The sequence below is a fragment of the Brachypodium distachyon genome, chromosome 5 (genome assembly GCF_000005505.3).
Source record: "Brachypodium distachyon strain Bd21 chromosome 5, Brachypodium_distachyon_v3.0, whole genome shotgun sequence".
Taxonomy (NCBI): domain Eukaryota; kingdom Viridiplantae; phylum Streptophyta; class Magnoliopsida; order Poales; family Poaceae; genus Brachypodium; species Brachypodium distachyon.
Window position 1 is genome coordinate 8,404,986 of NC_016135.3, and position 24,006 is coordinate 8,428,991.

General features: G+C 41.9%; 2 protein-coding genes across 5 annotated transcripts; both read left to right on the forward strand.

The window, feature by feature from the left end:
- Positions 1-1,275: 1,275 nt before the first annotated feature.
- Positions 1,276-17,183, forward strand: LOC100830179 (phospholipid-transporting ATPase 2). 4 transcript variants are annotated; one of them, XM_024455648.1, is made up of 25 exons: positions 1,276-1,641; positions 2,077-2,250; positions 2,448-2,661; positions 4,393-4,509; positions 7,966-8,058; positions 8,137-8,311; positions 8,450-8,616; positions 8,760-8,864; positions 9,623-9,720; positions 10,042-10,184; positions 10,980-11,076; positions 11,172-11,281; positions 11,368-11,532; positions 12,436-12,590; positions 12,683-12,763; positions 12,840-12,960; positions 13,656-13,759; positions 14,644-14,775; positions 14,889-15,042; positions 15,135-15,252; positions 15,366-15,539; positions 15,650-15,701; positions 16,241-16,368; positions 16,522-16,592; positions 16,671-16,756. In XM_024455648.1, the coding sequence occupies exons 2-24, from the start codon at positions 2,129-2,131 to the stop codon at positions 16,562-16,564; spliced, it is 2,868 nt and encodes a 955-aa protein (XP_024311416.1). In that variant the 5' UTR covers positions 1,276-1,641; positions 2,077-2,128; the 3' UTR covers positions 16,565-16,592; positions 16,671-16,756. The 4 variants fall into 4 exon arrangements, with proteins under 4 accessions (XP_024311416.1, XP_024311415.1, XP_010239770.1 ...); XM_024455647.1 differs by having other exon boundaries at positions 16,536-16,592; XM_010241468.3 differs by having other exon boundaries at positions 1,277-1,641; positions 16,442-16,592; positions 16,671-17,183.
- A 4,295-nt stretch (positions 17,184-21,478) lies between these two features.
- On the forward strand, positions 21,479-23,542 carry LOC100830488 (pentatricopeptide repeat-containing protein At2g13600). Its single transcript, XM_003581065.3, has one exon. It carries the CDS (start codon positions 21,479-21,481, stop codon positions 23,540-23,542), a length of 2,064 nt encoding a protein of 687 aa, XP_003581113.3.
- The last annotated feature ends 464 nt before the right edge of the window (positions 23,543-24,006 follow it).

The following is a 24,006-nucleotide window of genomic DNA, read 5'->3' on the forward strand; positions in this document are numbered from 1 at the left end:
CAAGCTATCTCTCCCTGATGTGGTGTGTGGGAAAGGGGTTACACACTTCTGGCAAGGGTTGGTGGGTGTCAACCCCATTTTCCAGCACTTTACTATGAGGGTGGTTGGTAATGGTGCTAAGACCAGATTTTTTGGGAAGATGAATGGGATCCAGGTGGACCCCTGATTTGTAGATTCCCAAGGCTGTTTGATATTACTTTCACAAAGCAAATCTCTCTCCAAGAAGTGAAGGCTGGAGGCCCTGAGGTTATACTTTTTAGAAGAACTTTGATTGATGAAACTGCTGATCAGTGGGCTCAGGTCCTTGCCCTGCTGGACCAAGTGACTCTATCATCTGATAGTGATTCTGTTAGATATGTGAACAATAGGAAGATGTGGACTCTAAGGGATCCCTTTGAAAGTGAAAATTTTCCTTTGGCTGATGATTAAGGGCAGAATTCTCACTAAAGATAACCTGAGGGGCTGAACTGGTGATCTTCATTGTCATTTCTGTAGCAGACCAGAGACAATGGATCACCTTCTTTTCTCGTGTGTGTTGGCAAGATTCGTTTGGGGGGTGATGTTCTGTGCTTTTGGCCTTAAATTCTGTCCGAACTTACAGTTCAGAGATGTTTGGGTCCTGGTTGTTGTCCTTCCCTGCTAACCAACATTGTTTGGTGCTCAGTGGTGGAGCGACTCTTGTGTGGACCATCTGAAAAACATGCAATGCAGCCTGCTTCAAAAATCGCTTTCCTGCTGATCCGTCAGTGCTCATATTTCAGATATGTAATCACCTTGTTGCCCGGGCTCGTTTGCAAGGAACCAAGCCGAGGAAAGCTGGAGATGGGGGCGATGATGCTAAAAAGGGTGCTCACTGGAGCTTTTCCTAGACGACATGGGTGGGCGCCGACGACAAGAAGACTGGATGGTTGATCTGCTAGGCGTTTTTGCTGGCGTGTGGCCTGTGGCTGAACAAGTGCTGTAATAGTGCTGTAGGGTGATTTCCCGGCTGCTGCTGCTGTGTTTTTTGTTTTGACTTTTTTTTCTTTCTTTTCAGTTTTTAGTTTGAGACATTGTTCTTGTAATGACTGGCGGTTTCTCTAACGGAAATCAACGGGGGAGCCCAGTGGGTCATAAAAAATAACTGTGGACCGAAGCCCATTCACATCCACTTCTGACTGGGCCGCGCCCCTCTTTTCAGGCCCATCTCCCTGTGAGCCCACGGGCCCCAGCCCCTGGCTCGTCTTCCTCCTCGGGTACTCCCGAGTCCCGACTCCAGTAGCGTAACTTTCTCCGCCGCCTCCCGTGCTCGTTTTCTCTAAAAAACGCGGCACGTTGACACGTACACCGAACCCCTGAATACGCGGCAATGGGTTGAAAGGGCATATGCTGAGATATATGCCCCGTTTTTCCATTCTCTTCCTTCGGGCGCCGTCTTGCTCTAGAGAGTCCGGAGTCTCCAGCGACCAGCGGCGGCTTCCAAGAGGCAAACCCGCCACCCCTTCTTCACACTCCTCCTTGACCTGCCCGCACCCCATCTCCGCCACCGCTGACCGAAGATGCAGCGATCCGCTAGGACGGCGGCTTGACGAGGAAAACCCCATCGCCGCCGAGGACCGGACGGCGACCTGTACGGGCACGCGAAGAGGAATGCGATTTGTGGTGAGCACCTCTCACTGATTCGATTCCCATTCTCCACGTTTGGGATAATTGGATTCCGTTCTAAGATTATTTGTGGCATAGGATTACTAATGTGTATTACTCCATCTTTTTATCTGTTTCGCTCGTTATGAGACCGTGCAGTTCCATTGGAAAATTTGAAGCCATTTAAAATATTTGTGCAATAGTTGTTTTTACAGGATCATCCATTTGTCGCTTTGTATTTTGTTTCCCTAGCAGTTGTTGCCTTCTTTAGCTAGAAGAGTCAAGAGCTTATACCTGATTTGCTTATGCAGCAACAATTTGCAAAAAATGCTTCGAATTTATAGGAATGCACATTTTTGTTTATATTTTGGAACACAATTATTTCGTATAATCTGTACTTGTGCTATCATTATCGTTTCATTTTATTTTCATAATTGACTCTCTTTCCGTCAGAGTGATCAATGTGCAGTACACTAATGGCACGGAAGTGACATCTAGGTCAGCAATGAAACGTTTTGTCTATGTCAATGACGAGTCCTGCGGGGAGTCCTATTGTGACAATCGAGTTTCTAATACCAAATACACGCTGTGGAATTTTCTCCCTAAGAACTTATTGGAGCAATTCAGGTCAGGTTCTGATTTATTTTCTACTGTTGTGGTATTTTTGTCATTCATGACCGTCAAGTATAAACCTCTGACCTGGGAGCGTGAGGCCTGTGCTCTTCCTTAGCACTATTGTTCCGCATTTCTAATGAATTTTAATTCCACCACTATTTCTGCATTAAATTACATTCCTTCTTTGCTCACTTTTCTAAATATTTCAGGCGTTTCATGAATCAGTATTTTCTACTAATCGCGTGCCTTCAGTTGTGGTCCCGAATTACTCCTGTAAGTCCGGTGACTACATGGGGTCCACTTGCCATCATCTTCATTGTTTCTGCTTCAAAAGAAGCTTGGGACGATTACAATAGGTATCTTTCAGACAAGAAAGCAAACGAAAGGAAAGTATGGGTGGTAAAGGATGGCATCCGTGGACAGGTTTTTCCTCTTCTCCAGGCAGTTATTCTATTACAAGTTGCCATCAATATTTGAACTCATTGTTACTTGTTTGCATCAGCCATAATGTGTTACTTTGTTAGTTTGACATTTTGTACCACAAATTCGTAGCTTGTAGCATTTGTTGGTAGAAGAAAGGAGCTCCCAAAACTCCATGGGATCCCTTTGGGTTGAACATTTTTTTCATAGGAATTCGTTAGGATTTCAACCCATGATTATTCCCGTAGTGGCCCTTTTGATCAAATGAGTGAGACAAGCAGAATTCATACTGATTGAATTCCTACACTCCTATTCCATGGGATTTCTATAAAGAGGTTAGACCTCATTGCAATTCTCCTTTGTGTCTTGCATGCACTTTCTCTCTCTTAAAATTCCTCCAAAATTCCCGTGGATCACCAAAAGAGCCATGTCTGCAACTTCGTGTGTTTAAGTTTCGTGTAGGAATAAGGTATGATATCTGCGTTCTAGAATTCTGTGTTCCAATTTATATGTTACTATTTTCATGGTTGTCTTTCAGCAATTGGTTTGGCAATATATGCTTGCCGTTTATCAGATGGTAGTCCTACACATTGTTCGGCAATACACATGCATTAAAAAGAGCATGAAAAATGTTGATCTCTGAGGGCATGGGACTTGGGTGGTGGAAATGTGGTAACACATCAGTCGGTCTGTTCATGGAAAATGATGGACATTATGTATTGCATACTTTGTTCTTTCTGGACACATGTTATTTGGAGAACAGAAAATATATGTGTGCACAGCTTATAATCAGGCCTTCGACACAACCTTCTTATTTAAGCCTTCCCTGGCTAACTTTAACTGTTTACCTCTATATTTCAAAGCATAAAGCTTAAAGGTACTCACTTGTAATTTTCTTATTTTGTTTTCTTTGAACTTGTATGACCATTGGTACCCTGTAAATACCTAGGAGTGCAAGCATTGGTATGCTGTTTCTTATGTATCACCATATTGGCAAATGTGGATAAACTAGGAGCTATCAATGTTCCTTTCATGGTTGGATTAGTAAAATGAATTAGGTTCTATTTTTAAGGGGGGAAATAGCTCTGTGGAGTGTTGATGCTGCAAAAATATAACGTTTGCTAGAGGACACCGAAAAGCTGATAATTCTCTAATGGCCATAACAAATTAGTAAGCATGGTCAATGGGCAGAACATGCTATATTCATTGAAGTAATACTGTTTTAAAATTTCGGACAGAGCAGGGTTGTGAGATGTCCTATTTGCCAAATACTTATTTTCAATATAAGGCCTAATAATCGTTCATTATTGATGGCCATATTATCAGATTTTGTAGGGCTTAATTGTAATATATGTTCTTCAATGTACTCCCTCCGTCCCATATTAAGTGACTTTCTATTACATGTATCTAGACGCTGTTTAGGCATAGATACATCCATATTTGGGCAAATTTGAGTCACTTAATATGGGACGGAGGGAGTATTAGTTTTCAGTTTTCACACTGTCTTCTTTCCCCTAAATTTGAACTAACCTTCTACTGATGGGCCTGTTGTGCTGTAGCAAATGACCATAATTTTGTAGTGCCCATCATAGATTTCTTGATTTTCTATTATCGTCAAGCAAATACCTTATCTCCATTTGTCGGAGAGCCAATTTTGCATATTTCTATTTGCCGTAGTTAGGGCTTATATTTGGAATATTTGACTGTAATACTAAGTTGTTTATCTACGTTTAGATCAAAGCACAGGAAATACATGTGGGAAATATAGTGTGGCTCCATGAGAATGACGAGATACCATGCGATCTTGTTCTTATTGGAACTTCTGATCCTCAAGGCATCTGTTATGTTGAGGTAAATGAACCTACTTGCCAGCATCAGTTAGTCTGTTCTTTCTGCTATTCCTGCTACATGGATGTATGATAGAATCTGCTCAGATGGCCATACCTATGCTTATCCTTACTTCCTTACTTCTTATAAAGGTCTGAGTTGGTGGTCGTTCGTTCATTCCATTGAGACTGTTTCCTGTATTGCTAGGAAATGATGTAATTGCACCGATTCAATATGGTGACTGTATTCATGTATATTTTGAGATAGTTATTCAGCACAAAATTAGGGAACATAAGGGCGAAAATGCATTTAAGCAACTTCTGCAAAATATATTAATAGTAAAGTAGCAATGCATGTGCATTTAGCTAGTGTATATATTAAATTGACTTGAATTTTTGCATGTCGGTTCATGAGAATATGGGGGTGGAATGCATATTTGCTAAACTGATAGGTATGAAGTGATTCTCATGCATCTGTACAGATGGTGCAGTTATTACATTGTACTTTTGTGTAGAATCTGAACCTCATAACTCCATTTCCCCAGTTTGTAAAACCGATGTTCCCTAATATGGGCAAGCGTCTGGGGGAGTGAATGTACAGTGCCACCACATGGGTTCAAGTCCTCAAGGATGCGAATTTAGGTTTCTATTTATACTGTAGGGGTTTCCTTTGCAGTTTCCTTTGAAAAAAATGTTCTCTAATATATGATGAGCAATTGGATGTGGTTAAAATAATTCTGATAGTGGCAAGCATTTTTTTTGTCTTGACAATACTAGCGTTGTGCCACATTACTTCCTATACTTAAAAGTTGAATGTAATTAATTGCCCTGTAATAGAATATTTCTACCATTCACATGAAATGTCGTTGAACTCTTAGCCAACAGATGTTGCTTATGTGGTGTGCAACCATAGAAATATGAAATGTCTGCCTCAATTTCTGGCATTGACACAAGGAGGGCACATGACTTTCACATGATCACCTGGAGTGCTAAAGCCATGGAATCCAAAGTTAAGGTTGAAACATGTCTAATCTACAAGAAGTGTCGCAACTCCATAAGTATCTGAATTGCAGGAATGCTAACTGCCTAACTTTTAGGGACCAAATCAAGGAAGCACCATTGTACATATAATTTACCTAGATTCTGTGCCTGCGCCAATCAGTTTTTTCTTGGAGATGTTCTCTAATCCTGGTCTTACAGCAAACAGTTACAGTTGATTAGTTAGTTCACACCGTTTTAGTACTCTATGGAAACAAACAGTGGTATAAACTTATGTAACACATATAGTTTGTGCCTCGTGGTTACTTTGTGTCACGGCTCATGGGTGGAGAGTAGGAGGACATGGGCCTCAGGCCTACAGCTGGCCGGCTGTAGACATGGCAATAATAGCAACATACGTCAGCTGCAACAATATCTATCTATTAGTTATCTCCTTGCAGTCTGTAAAGATTAGTTTTCTACTAGAGAAGGTCTTTTACCTTAAGTTGGATATTGCTATCTTGATGGCTAAGTTGGTCAGCCGCATGAAAGGAAATTATATATTCAGTTTACCATGTCCAACCTAGCTGGCGCCATCTGGCTATCTTCGGTTGGTGTTTACCATGTTGTGTGGTACACATCACTTTATTTCAAATTTGAAGAACGCACTCCTTGGTTTCATCCGTGAGCATCAACTCAAATGCAATTTTTCCACAACACATGCATTGTAATATTATATAACGGCAACTAGGTCATCTCACTCCTGTTTGCTCTTGATAAACTTGAGGTTTATCCAATGCTCAGGATATGAAAGAGCAGAATAAGGGGGATGGAGAAAGTAAATATGTAGGAGGATGGGAAAATGCTGGGATTTTTATATGCACACGCGCTACTTTTGTTGTTTCCTATTTTCCGAATGCCATGGAGGGGAAACATCATAGCCGAGAGTACATCACCACCCCCCTGCTCCATTCTTCTGAATCATGAACAACACCACATGCCACATCAGCAAAAAAAATTATTAAACAGATCCGAGCTGCCAACAGCAGCATGTTCAGACTTCAGAGACCCGAGGATTAATGGCAAGTTTAATGATTTACCGAAAACAAATAACTTTTAGTTCTATTGATAGCACTTCTATTTTCCATGGTTCAAAAAAGCACTAAGCGCTAAGCGAGCGGTGAGGCACCGCTCAGAGGAATTGAAGCTTAAGCATTTCATACAAACTCTGTTTTTTGAGAAATTGGCGGGATTCTTGGAGGAAATCAAGGGGAATTGAAGAAATTGGTGGGATTCTCTTGCTCTCCTAGGAGAAATTGGTGGGATCCTTGGAAGAAATCAAGGGGAATTGGAGAAATTGGCGGGATTCTCTTGCTCGCCGAGGAGAAATTGGCAGGATCCTTGGAGGAAATCAAGGGGAATTGGAGAAATTGGAGGGATCCTTGGAGGGAATTAGGCGGGAGAGAGTTGTGCTAATGGGCCTTATCAGCGCTTAAGGGCATGTACAATGGTTGATAAGACAGCCTTCTCTTATGTGTTCCACGTATTTAGAAAAGACAAGAAAACATATTGTACAATATGTCATCTCTTATTGGCTTATCTTACAATTTAATGGTTAGATGAATAAAATTAAATAAATAAATGTGAAGAAAAGGCGAAACCTAGTACAATGGGAATTTGCCTTTTTTTTGCCTTATCCTTGTGAAGAGATCATCTCTTAGCTAAGAGAAGGCTGATGCCTTCATTCCTCTCTCTTCTACGTCAGCAATTATCCTACATGGCATTGCTAAGAAAAGGCTGACGTCAGTCATTGTACACGCCCTAAGTAGTCGCTTAGGGCCTAAGCTAGGCGTTTTCCCACCGATCAGAGCTTTAGCCCGCTTAAGTGTTGCTTTTTTGAACCATGCTATTTTCATGTCTCAAAACATTGATTAATGGTAACCGCTTTTCAAGAGCCATTCCAAAATGTTCTATATAGTAAATATGTATCTTAGTAAGTAGATTGTACACCTTGAACTCAAGCTTGTGCTATGTGCAATAATGTTGCTTTGTTGCTCTTGAGTATATCACAAATGAGAAACTTGGCATAGATAAACCTATATATTGTATTGTAGACGGTTTGTGGCATAGCTGTAGATATTTGTAAATTAAGACATTATGGAAAAATGTGCTGGGATGCTCTCTCTGAAGGATAATTCATTTTGTGTTTCCTTTTCCATCAATATCGGGAGATAGATCTGATTTACTTTCGTGATTGATTTATGATGATTTACACAAATAGCCTGCAGCTCGAATTCCATCATGTCAACTATTACTATGGAACTTTATACTCCCTCCGATCCATATTACTTGTCTCAAATTTGCCCAAATATGGATGTATCTATGCCTAAAAAGCGTCTAGATACATGTAATATTTCGACAATTAATATGGATCGGAGGGAGTAGAAAATTTACTCTGGCTGTTGTGAGTATAGCTAATTCAAGGTTTCTCACTTTATTTCAGACTGCTGCTTTAGATGGTGAAACTGACTTGAAAACTAGAATCATTCCTTCAATTTGTGCTAACTTGTCATCGGATCAATTGGGGAAAGTCAAGGTGAACCTTCATGTACTTGTACATTTGATTTTTTTTGTCTCATGCCTTTTCTGATAGCCCCTCTCTGGATTTGAGCAGGGTGTACTTGAGTGCCCTAACCCGGATAATGACATAAGAAGATTTGATGCGAACATGCGTTTGTTCCCTCCTATCATTGACAATGAGAAATGTCCTTTAGCTATCAATAATACTCTTCTTCAATCATGTTACTTAAGGTACACAGAATGGGCTTGCGGAGTTGCAATTTACACCGGTAATAATAACATTTGGTGATACCATGCTTGTCTATCCCATTGTTGATTCCCCCCAAGTGCATTTGTTTGAGGCATTTGCTGTGCATTTACCTGAATAAAGAATATACCTGTTTTGCTGTCTGAATCATTTTTGTCAGGCAATGAAACCAAATCAGGAATGAGCAGAGGAACTGCAGAGCCCAAGCTTACTGCTGCTGATTCAATGATAGACAAACTCACTGTTGCAATATTCGTTTTCCAAATTGTCGTTGTTCTCGTGCTGGGTTTTGCTGGCAATATATGGAAGGATAGCAATGGTCGTAAGGTGATATTTATCTCTTAATAGCAGTATCCTCAAGCAGAATCATGCATGTTATTGTACTTTTAATTTAGATTTATTGGATGAACGTTTTTATGATATTTATTTTTTTCGATCTGATTATTCTTTTATTTGCATTTCTTGGGTAGCATTGGTATCTTATGTATCCCGCAGAAGGACCATGGTATGATTTCTTGGTTATCCCATTGCGCTTTGAGCTATTATGTTCAATAATGATTCCTATTTCCATAAAGGTATGCTCATAATTTAACTATTTTTTCCCTTGTTCTGTTTGTTTGAAGTCTTACAAATTTGCAATGCATTAATGCTGTACTGATCACTGAACTTCAGTTGTTAATGGAACTTTGCAAGAGGCTTTTTATAGTGATCCTTCAAGTACATGATAGTGTACAGGAAATAATACCGCCGAAGATGTTTCTTTGCAACTTGCAACCTGCAACTTGTAATTCTTTATTGGACATAGAGTTGAGGACCTGAGCCGAGCATCTGTCCTTGGATTTCTACTCTCATCCTCCGCTTTGCTCACATGCTTGGAAGCCAAGTTTGCAAAACCTTCCCTCATGATCTCACAGACTATAAAAATAAGCCAAGTGATTGAGATTGCATGACAATAGTACATGCTAGTCTAGATTTTCTGACAAATTGAACCGACCCCCTCTTAATAAAACAAAACTACACTACCAGCATTACGGTAACCAATTGTCTGGTTCGGTTTTTACAGAAATTCTTTGTAAAATACGGAAACCTCTGATTGTGAACTTCATTGATTCTTTCTGGAAGGAAAATATCATTTATTAGGTGCCATCACCTTTATTCTAGTTCATTTTACACTTTTTTTATGTCCCTCGTATTTTTTTTATCGATAACTTAAGTGGTTTTTTAATTGTCAGATGCTTCAATTCGAGAGAGTTTCCTTTCTAAAGAGTTGACGACTAACAAATTCTGTGTGTGTTCTATTTGAGTGTTGAAGTAAAGAGTTCCATTTCTGTAGGTTACTCTTGATTTGGCTAAAGGTGTATACGCAAAGTTTATTGACTGCGATGAGCAAATGTTTGATAGGGAAACAAGTACGCCTGCTCACTCAGCTAAGTATGTGATATTCTTATCCTTGTATATAGATTTAGATGTTAATCAAACATATGTTCATTACTACCGCCGTTCCTAAATATAAGATGTTCTAGCTTTGTCCAAATTTATACAAAAGTTTACTAATATCTACAATATCAAATAAGTATACTGTGAAAATATATATCATACCGGAATAAAACTAACTTAGAGTTGTAGATGTTAGTAGATTTTTCCATAAACTTGGTAAAACTTTAAGATGTTTAACTTAGGACAAAGTTAGAACATCTTATATTTAGGAACGGAGGGAGTATTTCTTAGAGCTTATAGAAGTGTCTCTTTCAGCACAGCTATTAGCGAGGATCTTGGACAGGTTGAATATATATTAAGTGACAAAACTGGTACATTGACGGAGAATATAATGATCTTCAGAAGATGTTGCATAAATAATACTCAGTATGGAGATGACAGTGGAGATGCTTTAAAAGGTTATCTACTTGCTCTTCATTTTCTTCCCATTCTATAGACGAAGTTGTTCGTTTTATTTTTCTCTTATCTAGTACGGCAATGCTTGATGTAAAACATATCATTTGTCTGCTCAAAGTACTCTGAAGTGTATCTGGAGCTCTTTGGTAGAACATGAAATACTTCCTCCAATTGGCTGCGAAATATTATGTTTCAATGTGAGTTTGCAAACTCAAAACAGATGCTGTTAACTGATGAGGTTCTAAATACCTCATAAATTCAACCATCCTTTTAGTTTTGGTCGCTACATGTGTGTGGATGCCAAGGATAATCAAAGATGCCTTCGAGATATTACCTTCTACAATTATACAGAAACAACATCGGTTTATACCCTTTTCGATCTCCATTAAGCTTAATGCATAATAAGAAATAATTTGCAAGATGTGTCTAATGGCATTATTCTACTAGCCTGAATTGATGTAAATTTGAACGTATTGATGTTTAAAATTATAAAAATATTGACTGACACATCCAATGATGACGACATACATTTGAGTGTATGCACAGTATTAAAGGTGGGAGGGTTATTATGTCATGTTTAGAATCAATAACCTTATATCTCAGACTTATTCTTCATGATTCTAATGCAGCAAAGGTGCTGTTTGTACACTCATCAATATTGAACTACACTGCACATTGTTTTCACGGATTTGTTATAAAGATTGCCAATATATTTTTCATAAGGAAGTAATGTTTTTCTGAAAGCAGGAACATACTTGTGATTTTGCTCCCTGAAAGATATTTCTTCCTCTAACTAGATACCAGACTTCTAAATGCTGTCTCAAGCAATGAACCTGATGTAGTCAAATTTCTGATGGTGATGGCCCTTTGCAATACAGTTGTTCCTATCAAAAGGCAAGTAAACAGCACTTTTTTATGTTTATAAATAACAGTTCGGATGCCATGTCCATTCGTGATCGAGTCGTTCCTCATATCTTTCCTAATTTCAGCAATGATGGTGCTATCTCATACAAAGCACAATCACAAGATGAGGAAGCTTTGGTAAATGCTGCCTCAAACCTGAATATGGTGCTTACAAGTAAAGACAGCAGCAGTGCTGGTTAGTAAGAGTTCGATGTAATGTAATGAGATGATAATCTTTCTACTATATTTAGGTTGATTGATTTTTGTCTGATACTTCTACAGAGATTTGTTTCAATAGCTCTAAATTTCAATATGAGTTATTGGATGTTCTGGAGTTCACTTCTGACCGCAAAAGAATGTCTGTTGTGGTAAAGGAGGGTGGGAGCGGGAAGTTCCTTCTTCTCTCTAAAGGTGCTGATGAAGCTATTTTTCCTCGTTCTAATCCAGGTACTTGGTTTAGCAAAATTCCTTTGTGCTATTGTGCAGGTACTTAATAGTATAGTTTTCTTACTATATGTTGTATTTGGATACATGCTCAAATGCAGTATTTTTTTAGTTTAACTGTTGTGAAGCAAATATGTCTTTCGGTAGATAAGGCCCTCTCAGAACTTCCTTTGTAAACACAACAGCTCTTTGTCTCAATGCATTGTAGAAAGAAAATACTAGTATAGTGCAAAGCCTACAAGTACAGCTGGAAGCCCTGTTGTGTCGGCTGAGGCCAAACTCCTACCTCATATTTGTTCATGCCGGTGTGGTGTTAGGATGCTCAGCATTGAAGGCGCTAGCATCATGGTGCGTCCCGTCAATTGTGTGTTGAGCATGATTATTGACGCCCGTCCCTTTGAGCAGTTAGTGCCGAGGTGCGCACCACTGCCCACCAATGGGCAAACCCATGGGTGACATGTGGATCCTTTCTATTGAATCACCTATTGCTTGGCTTTTCATTCTTCACACCATAATGGGCATACTGGATCAATACAACAGTGCTAGCATGTCGTGGATGTCGCTGATCCAGGACCTCTATTTAATCGCCCATTGCTTGGCATTTGTTTCTTCTTCTGGGCACAGCTGGCATGATATCATGGGTGGATTTGCAGTTATATTATGTCCATATGTTTTTCTTCTTTCGCACGGAAGGTAGAGGCTTCTCTACTCCATTTAACATGGCAACATATGTAATGCAGACACCCTTTTGGGTGTACTCATTCAGTCAGATTCCTGTTTGGGCAGCAATCAAAAGTTTAATATAATCATAAAGCATGATATTTAAGAGGGTGCATCAAATAACCAAATGCTTGACTTTTGTCATAAAAGTCAATTATAGATGATTTTTTTTAACATAAATGTCAGGACAACAAACAAAGACCTATCTTGAAGCAGTAGAAATGTATTCTCATTTGGGATTGCGAACCTTATGTTTGGGATGGCGTGAGTTAGAAGAAGGTGAATATAAGGAATGGTCTAAAAAATTTCAAGAAGCTAGCTGCTCACTGGATAACAGGGAGGTAAGTTGTTCCCCACCTTGGCATTTTTTTTCTGGTTTTACTAGGTCTATTAGTTTTTAGTTGAGGTATCTTACAAGCTTCCGAATATACAGTGTAAAATTGCTGAAGTCTGTCACAGCTTAGAGCAAGGCATTAACATTCTCGGCGTTACTGCCATAGAGGACCGGCTACAGGTATATGCAATAAATAGAATTATCTGTTGCCATTGTATAATTTTCCTTGCCCCTCATAGTTGGTTGTGGCTGGTAGGATGGTGTGCCTGAAACCATTAAATTGCTAAGGAGCGCTGGAATCAATGTGTGGATGCTTACTGGTGACAAGCAAAATACAGCAATTCAAATCGCACTTCTTTGTAACCTTATAACACCTGGTACTGTATTATCACTAGAAATTTGATTATCCAGTAAATTTGGCCATGCAAATGTTCTCTGCCGCTGGTCGCATCATTATGCAATGGTTCGTATTGTAGGATGAATGGTCACTAGCTTCTCTTCAATCTTTTCAAATATCATTGGTGCTTTTGTCGGTTGGGTTACTATTACTGCTTTCCACTCATCTGTTCAAGCAGTGAAACCTTGGGTTACTATGTTGACGTTGGGATGGGTTTAACATTACAGTTAGTAGATGGTTGCTGGGAGTTCCTGTACATATAAACTTGAGAAAATGATCATCATTTGTACCTCCTAGTTGGGAAGTTGTATCTGTCAAAGCAGGATTGTGCATAAATATTGTGACCTACTGCAGGCGTTTCAGGAATAAAAACCACACATCAAATAGATGAAGAGTAGTAGTTGTTGATTGTCTATTATATGATCCGTTTTTTGTTGTTGTTAGACCCTACAGCATGCATTTGTGATATCAACAGAAATACATATCACAAAGCTATTAAGCTATAAACAATTCTCACAGACTGTATGCATAGTTAATAAAATATGCATATCTTGTTTTGCACCCTTCGGTAATCATCTTTGTTATAAGTCAGCTGCATGGTTTACCGTGTGATTAGTATTGCAGCTCATTAATCATGCAGTGGCCAAAATAATCACTGTAACTCTTGTCCTTTAGAGTCTAATGGTCAATTGTTGTCAATCAACGGAAAAACTGAAGATGAGATATTAAGGAGCTTAGAGAGGGCATTGGTAATTATGAAGACTACGCCAGAGAGAAAGGTATCTGTCTTGGGTTTTGTAGTATACCTTACACAAGCGTCTTGTGATTCTTTAGGCAGAAGTCTTCTGCAACCTATCTTTCCTACTTATAAAGTTTTGAGTTGGTGGTCGTCAATTCACTCCTTTCTAACATTTCTCTTGTCACTCCTGGCAAGTAGATTGTACAAACCCACGAGTTAAAACTTAAACTCATAATCCTCCCTTGCATAGTTTCTGCTGCTGCCTTTCCTCTCCAATCTTCATAAGTTTGGGTTCAGAGTTCTAATTTAGAAAAGCCTATCATCAAGCTTTATGACTTCGGTTCATAAGCTGACTATCATGTTTTCTTCAGTTGTAATTTTTTTTCTTGATGATTCCGTAGCAAAGCATGGGCATGAAGCTAGTCTAGCATAATGTTCGTTTACACATAAAAAAAATCAGATGTTGAAATAATACCTATTTCCTGGAATGCCTTTATTTCATATTTATGACCTCTTGAGGATTTGTCCTTTTTGTATACTAGACTAAAGTTACTGTTACATATTAGTGGCACTGTCTATCTTATTCTAATTTTGGTGAAAAGCATTATCCACATGCCTGTCTTTTGCAATAGGTTTAGGGTTTTTTTTCCATTTTTTCCCCATTCGACCAAAATATGGCCGGATTCCGCTCAACTGATGGTAACATAACATATAGGCTTAATTGTTTGCATTATAAAGAGAGGAGTTTCTCTTATTTTGACAATAGAAACAGGTGAGGGTTTTTTTACAACAAAAGGAGATGACGTACCGCCGCCACCAATTGGCTTTTTTATAAGAAATTAAAGATATATTCAAATTAATAAACTGAAACTATGTTCCTTCTGGATGGATTCGTAGTTAGTATGCCAAATCTGTTTTTTGCAGGATCTTGCATTTGTTTTGGATGGTTGGACACTCGAAATAATTCTGAAGCATTCTATGGAATCTTTCACTAGACTGGCCATGCTGTCAAGAACAGCAATATGCTGTCGAATGACACCTTTGCAGAAAGCACAGGTTTTCCTTTCTCTATTTTGATTTGACTATCATGATTCTACTCTAAACATCCCATGCATTGTTGCTATTTAGCTGCTGGACACTTCAAAATAACATTCTTTGCATTTGTGCAGCTTGTTGGGATCCTGAAAACCGTTGGTTACCTAACTCTAGCAATTGGGGATGGTGGTAATGATGTAAGAATGATTCAAGAGGCTAACATTGGAGTAGGGATCAGTGGTAGGGAGGGACTGCAAGCTGCAAGAGCTGCTGATTATAGCATTGGAAGTATGCATCTCTTGCTAATTTGACCAGGTTCCTGGTTGCAGTCATTGTGTAATCCCAAATCTAAGTATATATATCTTCTCATTGTTTTGCAGAGTTTAAGTTTCTCAAAAGGTTGATACTTGTCCACGGTCGATATTCATACAATCGTACAGCATTTATTTCGCAGTACTCCTTCTACAAGTCACTCTTGATTTGCTTTATACAGATTCTGTGAGTTTCACCTCCTAATGCTCTTTCCATGAGAAGCATCTTTGATTACACTGGCGAGCCTCTGCTGATGCTTTGTTTTTCACATGGAATTGCTGACCTGTATCCTATGTTAGATTTTCTTTTGTGACAGGGCTTTCTGGAACTAGCTTGTTCAACTCGATTAGCCTGATGGCCTATAATGTCTTCTACACAAGTCTTCCCGTTATGACTATACTTTTTGACAAGGATATGTCTGAAACTACAGTTCTGCAATATCCCCAGATTTTACTCTATTCTCAAGCTGGGAGGTATACAGTCTAACTTTCCTTCGCTCTTTTTTATTTGTTAATGGCTTCTTCTAAGTGTGTTGCATAGCTTTTCTGTAGTATCACTGATGAGTAGTTTCATTGTCTTGCAGGCTCTTAAATCCAAGTACATTTGCTGGATGGTTTGGACGATCGCTGTACCATGTAAAATAACATTTCTTTTATTCTTTATGCTCATCTGGGTTTCCGTATATTGAAGAATCTATTGAAGTTCAGTGCATGCATTTGTTGGGGCTTGGGTAGTGACTATTCTGTTCAAGTGTCTCTTGCTCTGTTGCTGCAATCTTTTGTGGACAACACACCTGCTGCTTTTTTTTATTGCGATCTCTCTCTTTCACGCACGCACCACGCACCACGCACACACACACAAACACACACACCTGAACTTATTACTAGACCTGAACATGCACTGAATAACGGATACATGCATCGGTTTGCTTGCTAACCAAATGGAGTGTGCATTTTAGTAGTAATTGAAGAACTGTTAGCATTTCCTTTGTCATTCCTTGTGCGGATCTTGATGCAGCTTTCTACTTTTCAAATATCTATGATTTTTTTTCTTCCATGTGTAATTGGGTGCATAATCATGAGTATTTGGGTGTATGATATCTTACTCGGGCTACTCTATTGCTGCCCTTGAAAATGTAGTTTCCTTAACAAGATTTAATCTGTTGTGATTTCAGGCACTTGTTGTCTTCTTAATTACAGTCCATACAAATGCTTATGAGCAAAGCAACATGGAGGAAATCTCCATGGTTGCCCTATCTGGATGCATTTGGTTACAAGCTTTTGTTGTCACATTGGATACAAAGTAAGTTCTCACTTATCGCGTTGCTCCAAAACATATCGGAATTGTGCTCCATTGACAGTGTCTTGTACTTCAGCTCATTCACTTATCTGCAAGTCATCCTCATATGGGGAAACTTTGTAGCCTTCTATATCATCAACTTAATACTCAGTTCAGTGCCAACACTTCAGATGTACACTGTCATGTGGCGCCTCTGTAGTCAACCTTCATACTGGATCACCATGGCTGTAAGTCTACTCTTGTTGGCTATACTAATCTTCCTAATTATTCTTGCTGACCATCTTATTTCTCCCTCCATTCTCCAGCTGATTGTTACTATCGGAATGGGTCCAGTGCTGGCTCTCAGATACTTGAGGAATGTGTACAGACCTAGTGCAATTGACGTTCTTCAGCAAATCGAGCAAACCAATGGTCCTACCCAAACCTCCAGAAATGTGGAGTCAGCAACTAGGATCTATCTCGATCAGTTACTAACTGACTTGCGTAGGAACAAGGGTTCTATTCATCAACCTTTGCTTTCGGATTCTGTAGCATCTATCAGATGATGTGCTGAGAGTGAGTCACCAGTAACCATGTTTCCTTACTGGGACACAAGTTACGTAGGCAGTGAGCCAATTTCGAACTTAAGAAATTGCGCCAGCTAACAGTAATAGGCTCATGATCAAATAATTGTTCTGACAGTTGCACTTCACTAGAGACATTTGATATCTGGTCAACAGTTTACTTTGCGGTAAGAAATTGTCCTCCTCGGCGATTGTATTATTTGGGGGCCACCCATGATAAATTGTCGTCCATAATAGCAAACAGTTTACTAAGCAGTAATAATTGTTCCGGCACCTGAGACGAGGAAATTGCACTTTTCTGGGGCCATCATTTCCAGAATATCTTTGAAAGTTTGACGGATCAGACCTAAAAATTGCGCCAGGTAAACGGTCTCCTAAAATTGTGCCTGGTAAAAGCGGTCTTGGCCGAATACGAACCATCCGAAGTTAGCTTCCAGGGTATCAGTGTCTTGAAGACCTGGACACAAGGTGATCGCAGATCAACCAACTTACACATAGCCGCCGCACCCCAAGAACCCCTTAGATTGGATACGCAGCGATGATCAAAGAAGAAAGCAATTCTGGAACCGTTGCCAATCCGAATGGAGGAGAGGACCGAAAAAAGCTCATAATCTGCAGAGGACCGAAGAAAGCAATTAGGAACTGTTGCCAATCCGAAAGCCAGGCCCAACGCAGGAGCAAAGCATTGGCGAACTTGTCCAAATCCAAGATCTCCAAACCTCCGAACTACCTTAGACAGAAATCCTACGCCAGCTGACCAAACAGCTAGCTCCCGGGCAAGCCAAGTCGCCCTTCCAGAGCCAGCCCCTTTTGCATTTTTCGATACGGTTCCCGACCCAAGTAGGCAAACTGAGCGTGGACAGGTGCAAAATTGGGATGGCTGAGATTGCAATCGCAGGATAGTGATGAAAACCCCTTTGCTAAGCATTTTTTACTTCTATCCAGCCAGACGACACTCAACTTATCAAGCAGCAGTTTGAAAAAAACCTTGGGAGGCTTTTTCTGCGAGAGCGGCAGCCCCAGTTCCCAAATAAGTAAATTACAGAAAATCACCACATTAGTGGCCAGGATTTCACATACGTACCGATCTACGTTTTAGTTACTAAAAACCACTAGATTTCGTTAACCTCCCACTCACCAGCGAAGAAGCCAAAAATTAAGAGTGATGGCCCAGGCCAACGTGTCTTCCAGCTAGGCTTGCCAAGGTGGCCAGTAGCCCGCGCCCCCGCTCCCAAATAATGTCGCCGCCTTTGACCTCCATCTATTTCGGCGATCCCGCAGCTCAAACCTTTTTGGTGCTCATCTTCCTCGCCTTCACGGCCGGCGTGGCCGACGGGAAGAGCCCGAGCAAATCAGAGGCAGAGGAGGAGGAGCAATAGGAACATCATCGCAGGCTCGCCCGCCGGATCTACAGCAGCAGTGGACGAGGAGAAGGGCGGCGTCCCACTGTGCGCGTGGACGACATCAATTGCGGGGGCGGGGAGGCGCATGGAGACGAGGAGGAGGACGGTATCCCCCTGGACCACCAGCAGCGTTGCGCCCTGCTCCTGGATGGCATGCACCGAGGAGAAAGTAGCTGCTGCTATCCACTGTGAAAGATCGAGTACGTCACAGAGGGGGGGTGAATGTGACCAGTTTTAATTCTTTCTTTGAAATATGAAAGACTGAATACAGTCACAGTACTTCAACAACAGAGATTACACTAAGCAATTTTTAGAGTAGCAGCGGAAAGAAGAAAGATGAACAAGTTTATAGCAGCAGCAATGAAGACAAAATACAATGAATCAGTTATACTTCAACAGAGAGTAAAAGTTGAGGAACGAAATCACCGGACTGAAGACATAGGGATTTGTTTTCCGAAGTTCAGATTGTTGGCACAATCCTACGTCTCCGTTGAGGGGGCTAGAACAAGACTCGCGGACACACAAGTCCACCCAATCCTCCTGAGCTAAGACCTAAGTCTCGCCCAGTTATTCGTGGTAGATCTTGAGGTGATCTCCGGACCTTCACAGACTGGTTGATGGCAAATCACAATCTTCGATTGCTCTTCAACGCTGACTCCTAGCCGTCTAGGTGATGCCAATCACCAAGAGTAACAAGCTTCAAGTGCTCGGCTAGAGAGGGGATCCCATTCTTCACACTCAGTTCAGCTCTAAGGGTTTTATCAGGTGTTCTTCAAAACAACTCACTGGGGATCACCACCAAACTTCTTCGGGGTGGGTCGTCTTATATAGCCTTGGACACGGCTGATTTAGCCGTTGTGACCCGTTGGATAAAGTGATCCCTGAGACTCCAGCTCACACTTTATCACTTTGTCTCACAACAGTTAGATTAGGTGGTCAAGCACGAAAGCAACAGATTTTCAAACACATTTGAAATCAGAGCGAAGACTTCATGCGGAAGTTTCTGTGAAGCCTGACATGCTTCATTCTTCACTCCGACGAAAAACACTCACACAGAAAATGGTTTTCGCCTAAGCTGAACATGAAGAATAGGTTTCACCTGAACCAGCTCCACACTTCAAACCCCCCCTTAATAGTACGGCGTTCCTATACTCAAGTGAAGAAAAAAGCTACGGAAAGACCTATGAAGAATGCTACGCTTCATGTTCTTCACCGTTCTTCACTGAGCTCTTCATACTTCAAGCCAGTACCTGTACTTCAATTTTAGGGGTCATCGATGCTGGTTAAACCAACTCTTATGAGGAACTAATACCTGAAACACTTCGTGTAACTCATTAGTTCCTCAACCATGTTGTCATCATTCATCAAAACCCATACAGGGGCAAGGTTTCCCCTTTCACACCGCCCCAGTAGCCATCCCTTACTCCGCCCGCGGCCTTGGTGGATTTCGCCTCGCCGTTGTTGTTGCTCCCCTCGTGCCTCGCCCCGCACCGCCGTTGGCAATGCTTTGCCTCGCGCTGCTCGCCCAAGGCCGCTTGCCGCGCGACGCCGCTCCCGTGCCGCTCGCCCCGCACCGCCGCTCGCGCTGCTCGCCCCGCGCCGTTGGCTGCGCTCCACCCTCGCGCCGCCGCTAGTGCTGCTTGCCACTCGTTGCTCGCCCAACGCTGCTTGCCGCGCGCCGCCGCTCCTCTGACGTGCCGCCGCTCGCCGCTTGCTGCTTGCCGGAAACAGATAGCGAGTAATAAGAGAGATGGAATTTTTTTTTCGGGGAGAAGAGAGAATGGACTGGTTTGCCAGGCTGGCATGCCACGTTGGCCTGACCTGACCAATGGACCCATCTGCAGCCCTAACCTCTAATGTGGTGGTTTTTGTAATTTACTCTTCCCAAATAGGTGCATGGAAAACAAGTGAGAGGCGTCGAAGGATCTGAAAAGATTTCCTCCAAATCTAGGTCGGCACAACGAATGGGGATGATTGAGATTTCTAAATGCTGACCTGCAACCCTGTGTTTGCCCAAACAGATTCAACAGGTCTTCTATCAGACGGAGAAATATGACTCGCAACCTCATGCCATGCCCCGATTGCTTGGAGAATTGGCAATACTTTGTAGAAAGGTCGAGCAGGTGGTTGAGTGGCTCAATGGCTAGATTAAAGAGGTACGGGGGAATAGAGTCCCCTTGGCGCAACTTCTTGGCATGCAAAAGATTTTGTCCCTCATCCCCATTGCAGATATTGTAAGAAGCAGTGCTCCACAAGGTTGAGCTCCATTGAATCCATTGGCGACCAAACCCCTCTTGCACATAGGGAGCCCACCAAGCAAGACATGCTTTCTGAAAGTCAAGCTTGAAAAGTAGGGTAGGAGTTTTAGACCTCTAAAAGAGGCAGGCGAGGCCTTGGACAAAAAATAAAATTATCTGATACACCTTGCTTTGATGGAAGCGCTCTGAGCATGAGAAATGGGCCCCGTATACTAGGAATCGTTGAAACTGGAGAACGTCCCGGTATACCGGAATGGTGGGAGTATTAATCTCGGTGAGGCAAACATGAATACCAGTAAAATCGTCCAGAAAAGGCTGGGATTGCAGGTCAAAATTCGAATTAGCAAGACGTGGTTTTCTCCGGACGTGGTCTGCAAATTTGAAATTTAAAACAGACTTTTCTACTTCCTAAATTTATTTACTCGCTCCGATCGGTATTACTTGTCTCAAATTTGCTAAAATACAGATGTATCTATGTGTAAAAAACGTCTGCGTACATGTAGTATTTCGACAAATAATTTGGGCCGAGTGAGTAATTAAAGTTACCGTTAAGCTGCTTGCTCTGAACAAGTCCCGCGGGCTGCGCGTGGCACCGTTGCACAGAGGGCCGCTGCCCGGCCGTCGGACAGTTTCTCCGGAGCTTTCCTGGGGCCCCTGGGCTACTTGCCGGCGTAACCTATATCCTTTCCACCCGCTCGGGGCACTGTACGAGTTCGCTGCCACGCAGCGCCGGCCCTTCCGGGCTCCGCGAGAGTACTGCATGCTCTCCAGGTCCAAACATTTGTTCGCCTTCTGGAAACCAAGACCACCAGCTACCCGCATAAGCAGGCTATCACCGCGGCACGCATCGACCCTGCCCTATCAAGATGCATCCCCCACCGCGCAAAACATGCGGCTCACGGCTCTGCTCAGCAGCGGAGACACGGCTGCCGCCCGCAGGCTGTTCGACGGAATGCGGCGCCGGACTGTGGTCACCTGGAACGCCATGGTCGCTGGTCATGCTAGGTGCGGGAGTTTCCTCGACGCACTCGATCTAGCTGCGCGCATGCACCGCTCAGGGGTGAGCCCCAGTGAGGCCACCTTTGCTTCGGTGCTCGGCGCCTGTGCTCGCGGGCGTCGTCTTTGCGTTGGGGCACAGGTGCACTGCCAGGTGGTAAAGTCCGGCTCTGAGAACTTTGAGGTCGTTGGGGCGTCTCTTCTGGACTTCTACTCGTCGTGCTTTGATCTTAGTGCGGCACACATGCTCTTTGATACCCTTCATCCAAGGAATGAGCGGCTGTGGAGCCCGATGGTCGTTGCGCTTGTGAGGTTCAACCTGCTGAGTGACGCCTTGGATCTTCTTGACCGGATGCCTGCACCTCGTGACGTGTTTGCATGGACTGCTGTTATATCGGGCTATGCCCGAGGTGCGAGTGACTGTTGTCGGAAGGCGATTGGGTTGTTTGTACGGATGTTGGCCGATCATGGCGTGATGCCGAATGAATTCACTTTTGACAGTGTTTTGAGGGCTTGTGTGAAGATGGGAGCATTGGATTTTGGGAGATCGGTTCATGGCTGTTTGCTTCGAAGTGGGTTTGATACTGATAAGTTAATCACTAGTGCTCTTGTGGATCTTTACTGCAGTTCTGATGCTGTTGCTGATGCCTTGCTGGTTTACAATGACCTGGAAATGCCGTCCTTGATCACATCCAATGCATTGATTGGGGGGCTTATATCAATGCACATGACAGATGAAGCAAAGATAGTTTTCTCACAGATGCCAGAGCACGATTCAAGTACCTACAATCTGATGATTAAAGCATATGGTATTGAAGGGAAACTTGAACAGTGTCAGAGGATGTTTGAGAAGATGCCTCGGAGAAATATTGTGACCTTAAACTCCATGATGTCAGTTCTTCTCCAGAATGGGAAGTTGGAGGAGGGGCTGAAGCTATTTGAACAGATAAAGGATGAAAGGAACACAATAACATGGAATTCTATGATTTCTGGTTACATTCAAAATAATCATTCTTCAGAAGCTCTAAAACTATTTGTGACCATGCGCCGATTGTCTATTATATGCAGCCCATCAACATTCCCTACTCTATTGCATGCCTGTGGTACTGTTGGAACCATTGAGCAAGGCAAAATGGTTCATGCTCACCTCTGCAAGACTCCATTCGAATCCAATGGCTATGTTGGGACAGCTCTTGTAGATATGTACTCAAAATGTGGGTGTGTCAGTGATGCACTTGACGCATTTTGTTGCATCACATCACCTAATGTTGCTTCTTGGACATCAGTCATCAATGGGCTTGCACACAATGGTCAATGCCTGAAAGCTATAGTGGAATTTGGGAGAATGCTGAGGCATCGTATAAATCCAAATGAGATCACTTTTTTGGGTCTCCTTATGGCTAGTTCTCGTGCTGGCTTGGTTAACAAGGGGATGAGGTTCTTCCATTCTATGGAACGCTATGGACTACTTCCAACTGTGGAACATTATACATGTGCTGTCGATCTTCTCGGTCGGAATGGACGCATCATAGAAGCTGAGAAGTTCATCTCTGCAATGCCTGTACCAGCAGATGGTGTGGCATGGGGAGCCCTACTCACTGCCTGCTGGTATTCAATGGATTTAGAGATGGGTGAGAAAGTTGCTGAGAAGTTGTTTTTCATGGGCACAAAGCATAAATCTGCTTATGTTGCCATGTCTAACATCTACGCCAAATTGGGCAAGTGGGAAGATGTTGTGAAGGTAAGAACAAGATTGAGGAGTCTCGATGCCAAAAAGGAACCAGGGTGCAGTTGGATTGGGGTAAAGGATACAGTTCATGTGTTCCTTGTGGAAGACAGGAATCATCCAGAGAGAGATGAAATATATTTGATGCTAGAAGATTTAGTTTCTAATATATTATTGCATTCTGAACCTGACGAGGATTTATATCTGTTATCTGGAGTCCCCTTTGCTTGAAGAAAAGACTAGGCAACAGGTTATGATGAAAATTGTGTTAATGCGTTTGTGAGCACCAATTGTGATGGTTAAGTGTCTCTTCTGCATGGATGAAAAGGGAAAATTACGTTAAATCCTCATGGGTGACAGCATTGCTGCCAATTTTAACATTTCTGAACTTAGGTACCATATCTGCTTTTAAAACAAATTATGTTTTACAGTACAATTAAACATCACAACAGCTTGATATATGTACAATCGGTAGAAAGGCATACTTTGCCGAAAGATTAAGGGTCATGACAGTGAACTATTTGTCCAATTGGTGTTCGGCCGGCATCTTTTCTAACTTGAACTTCAGAAGGCCGCTTGGCGGTCTTTGGGCGTGCTTGTTTCCCAATGTTCGAGGCAGCGAAGCCCGAGTTTCGGATTGGAGAAATACACCCACAGTTTATGGGGTTTTAATCTTGACCGTGAGTTTTCCCCCC

What these genes read in the sequence shown, in the direction of transcription:
- LOC100830179 (XM_010241468.3), top strand. Translation starts at nt 2,129, where the DNA reads ATGAAACGTTTTGTCTATGTCAATGACGAGTCCTGCGGGGAGTCCTAT. An exon ending in CGGAGTTGCAATTTACACCG is followed by an intron (nt 8,312 to 8,449) that starts GTAATAATAACA and finishes CATTTTTGTCAG; the next exon opens with GCAATGAAACCAAATCAGGA. An exon ending in CACCTTTGCAGAAAGCACAG is followed by an intron (nt 14,776 to 14,888) that starts GTTTTCCTTTCT and finishes GCATTTGTGCAG; the next exon opens with CTTGTTGGGATCCTGAAAAC.
- LOC100830488 (XM_003581065.3), top strand. Translation starts at nt 21,479, where the DNA reads ATGCGGCTCACGGCTCTGCTCAGCAGCGGAGACACGGCTGCCGCCCGC.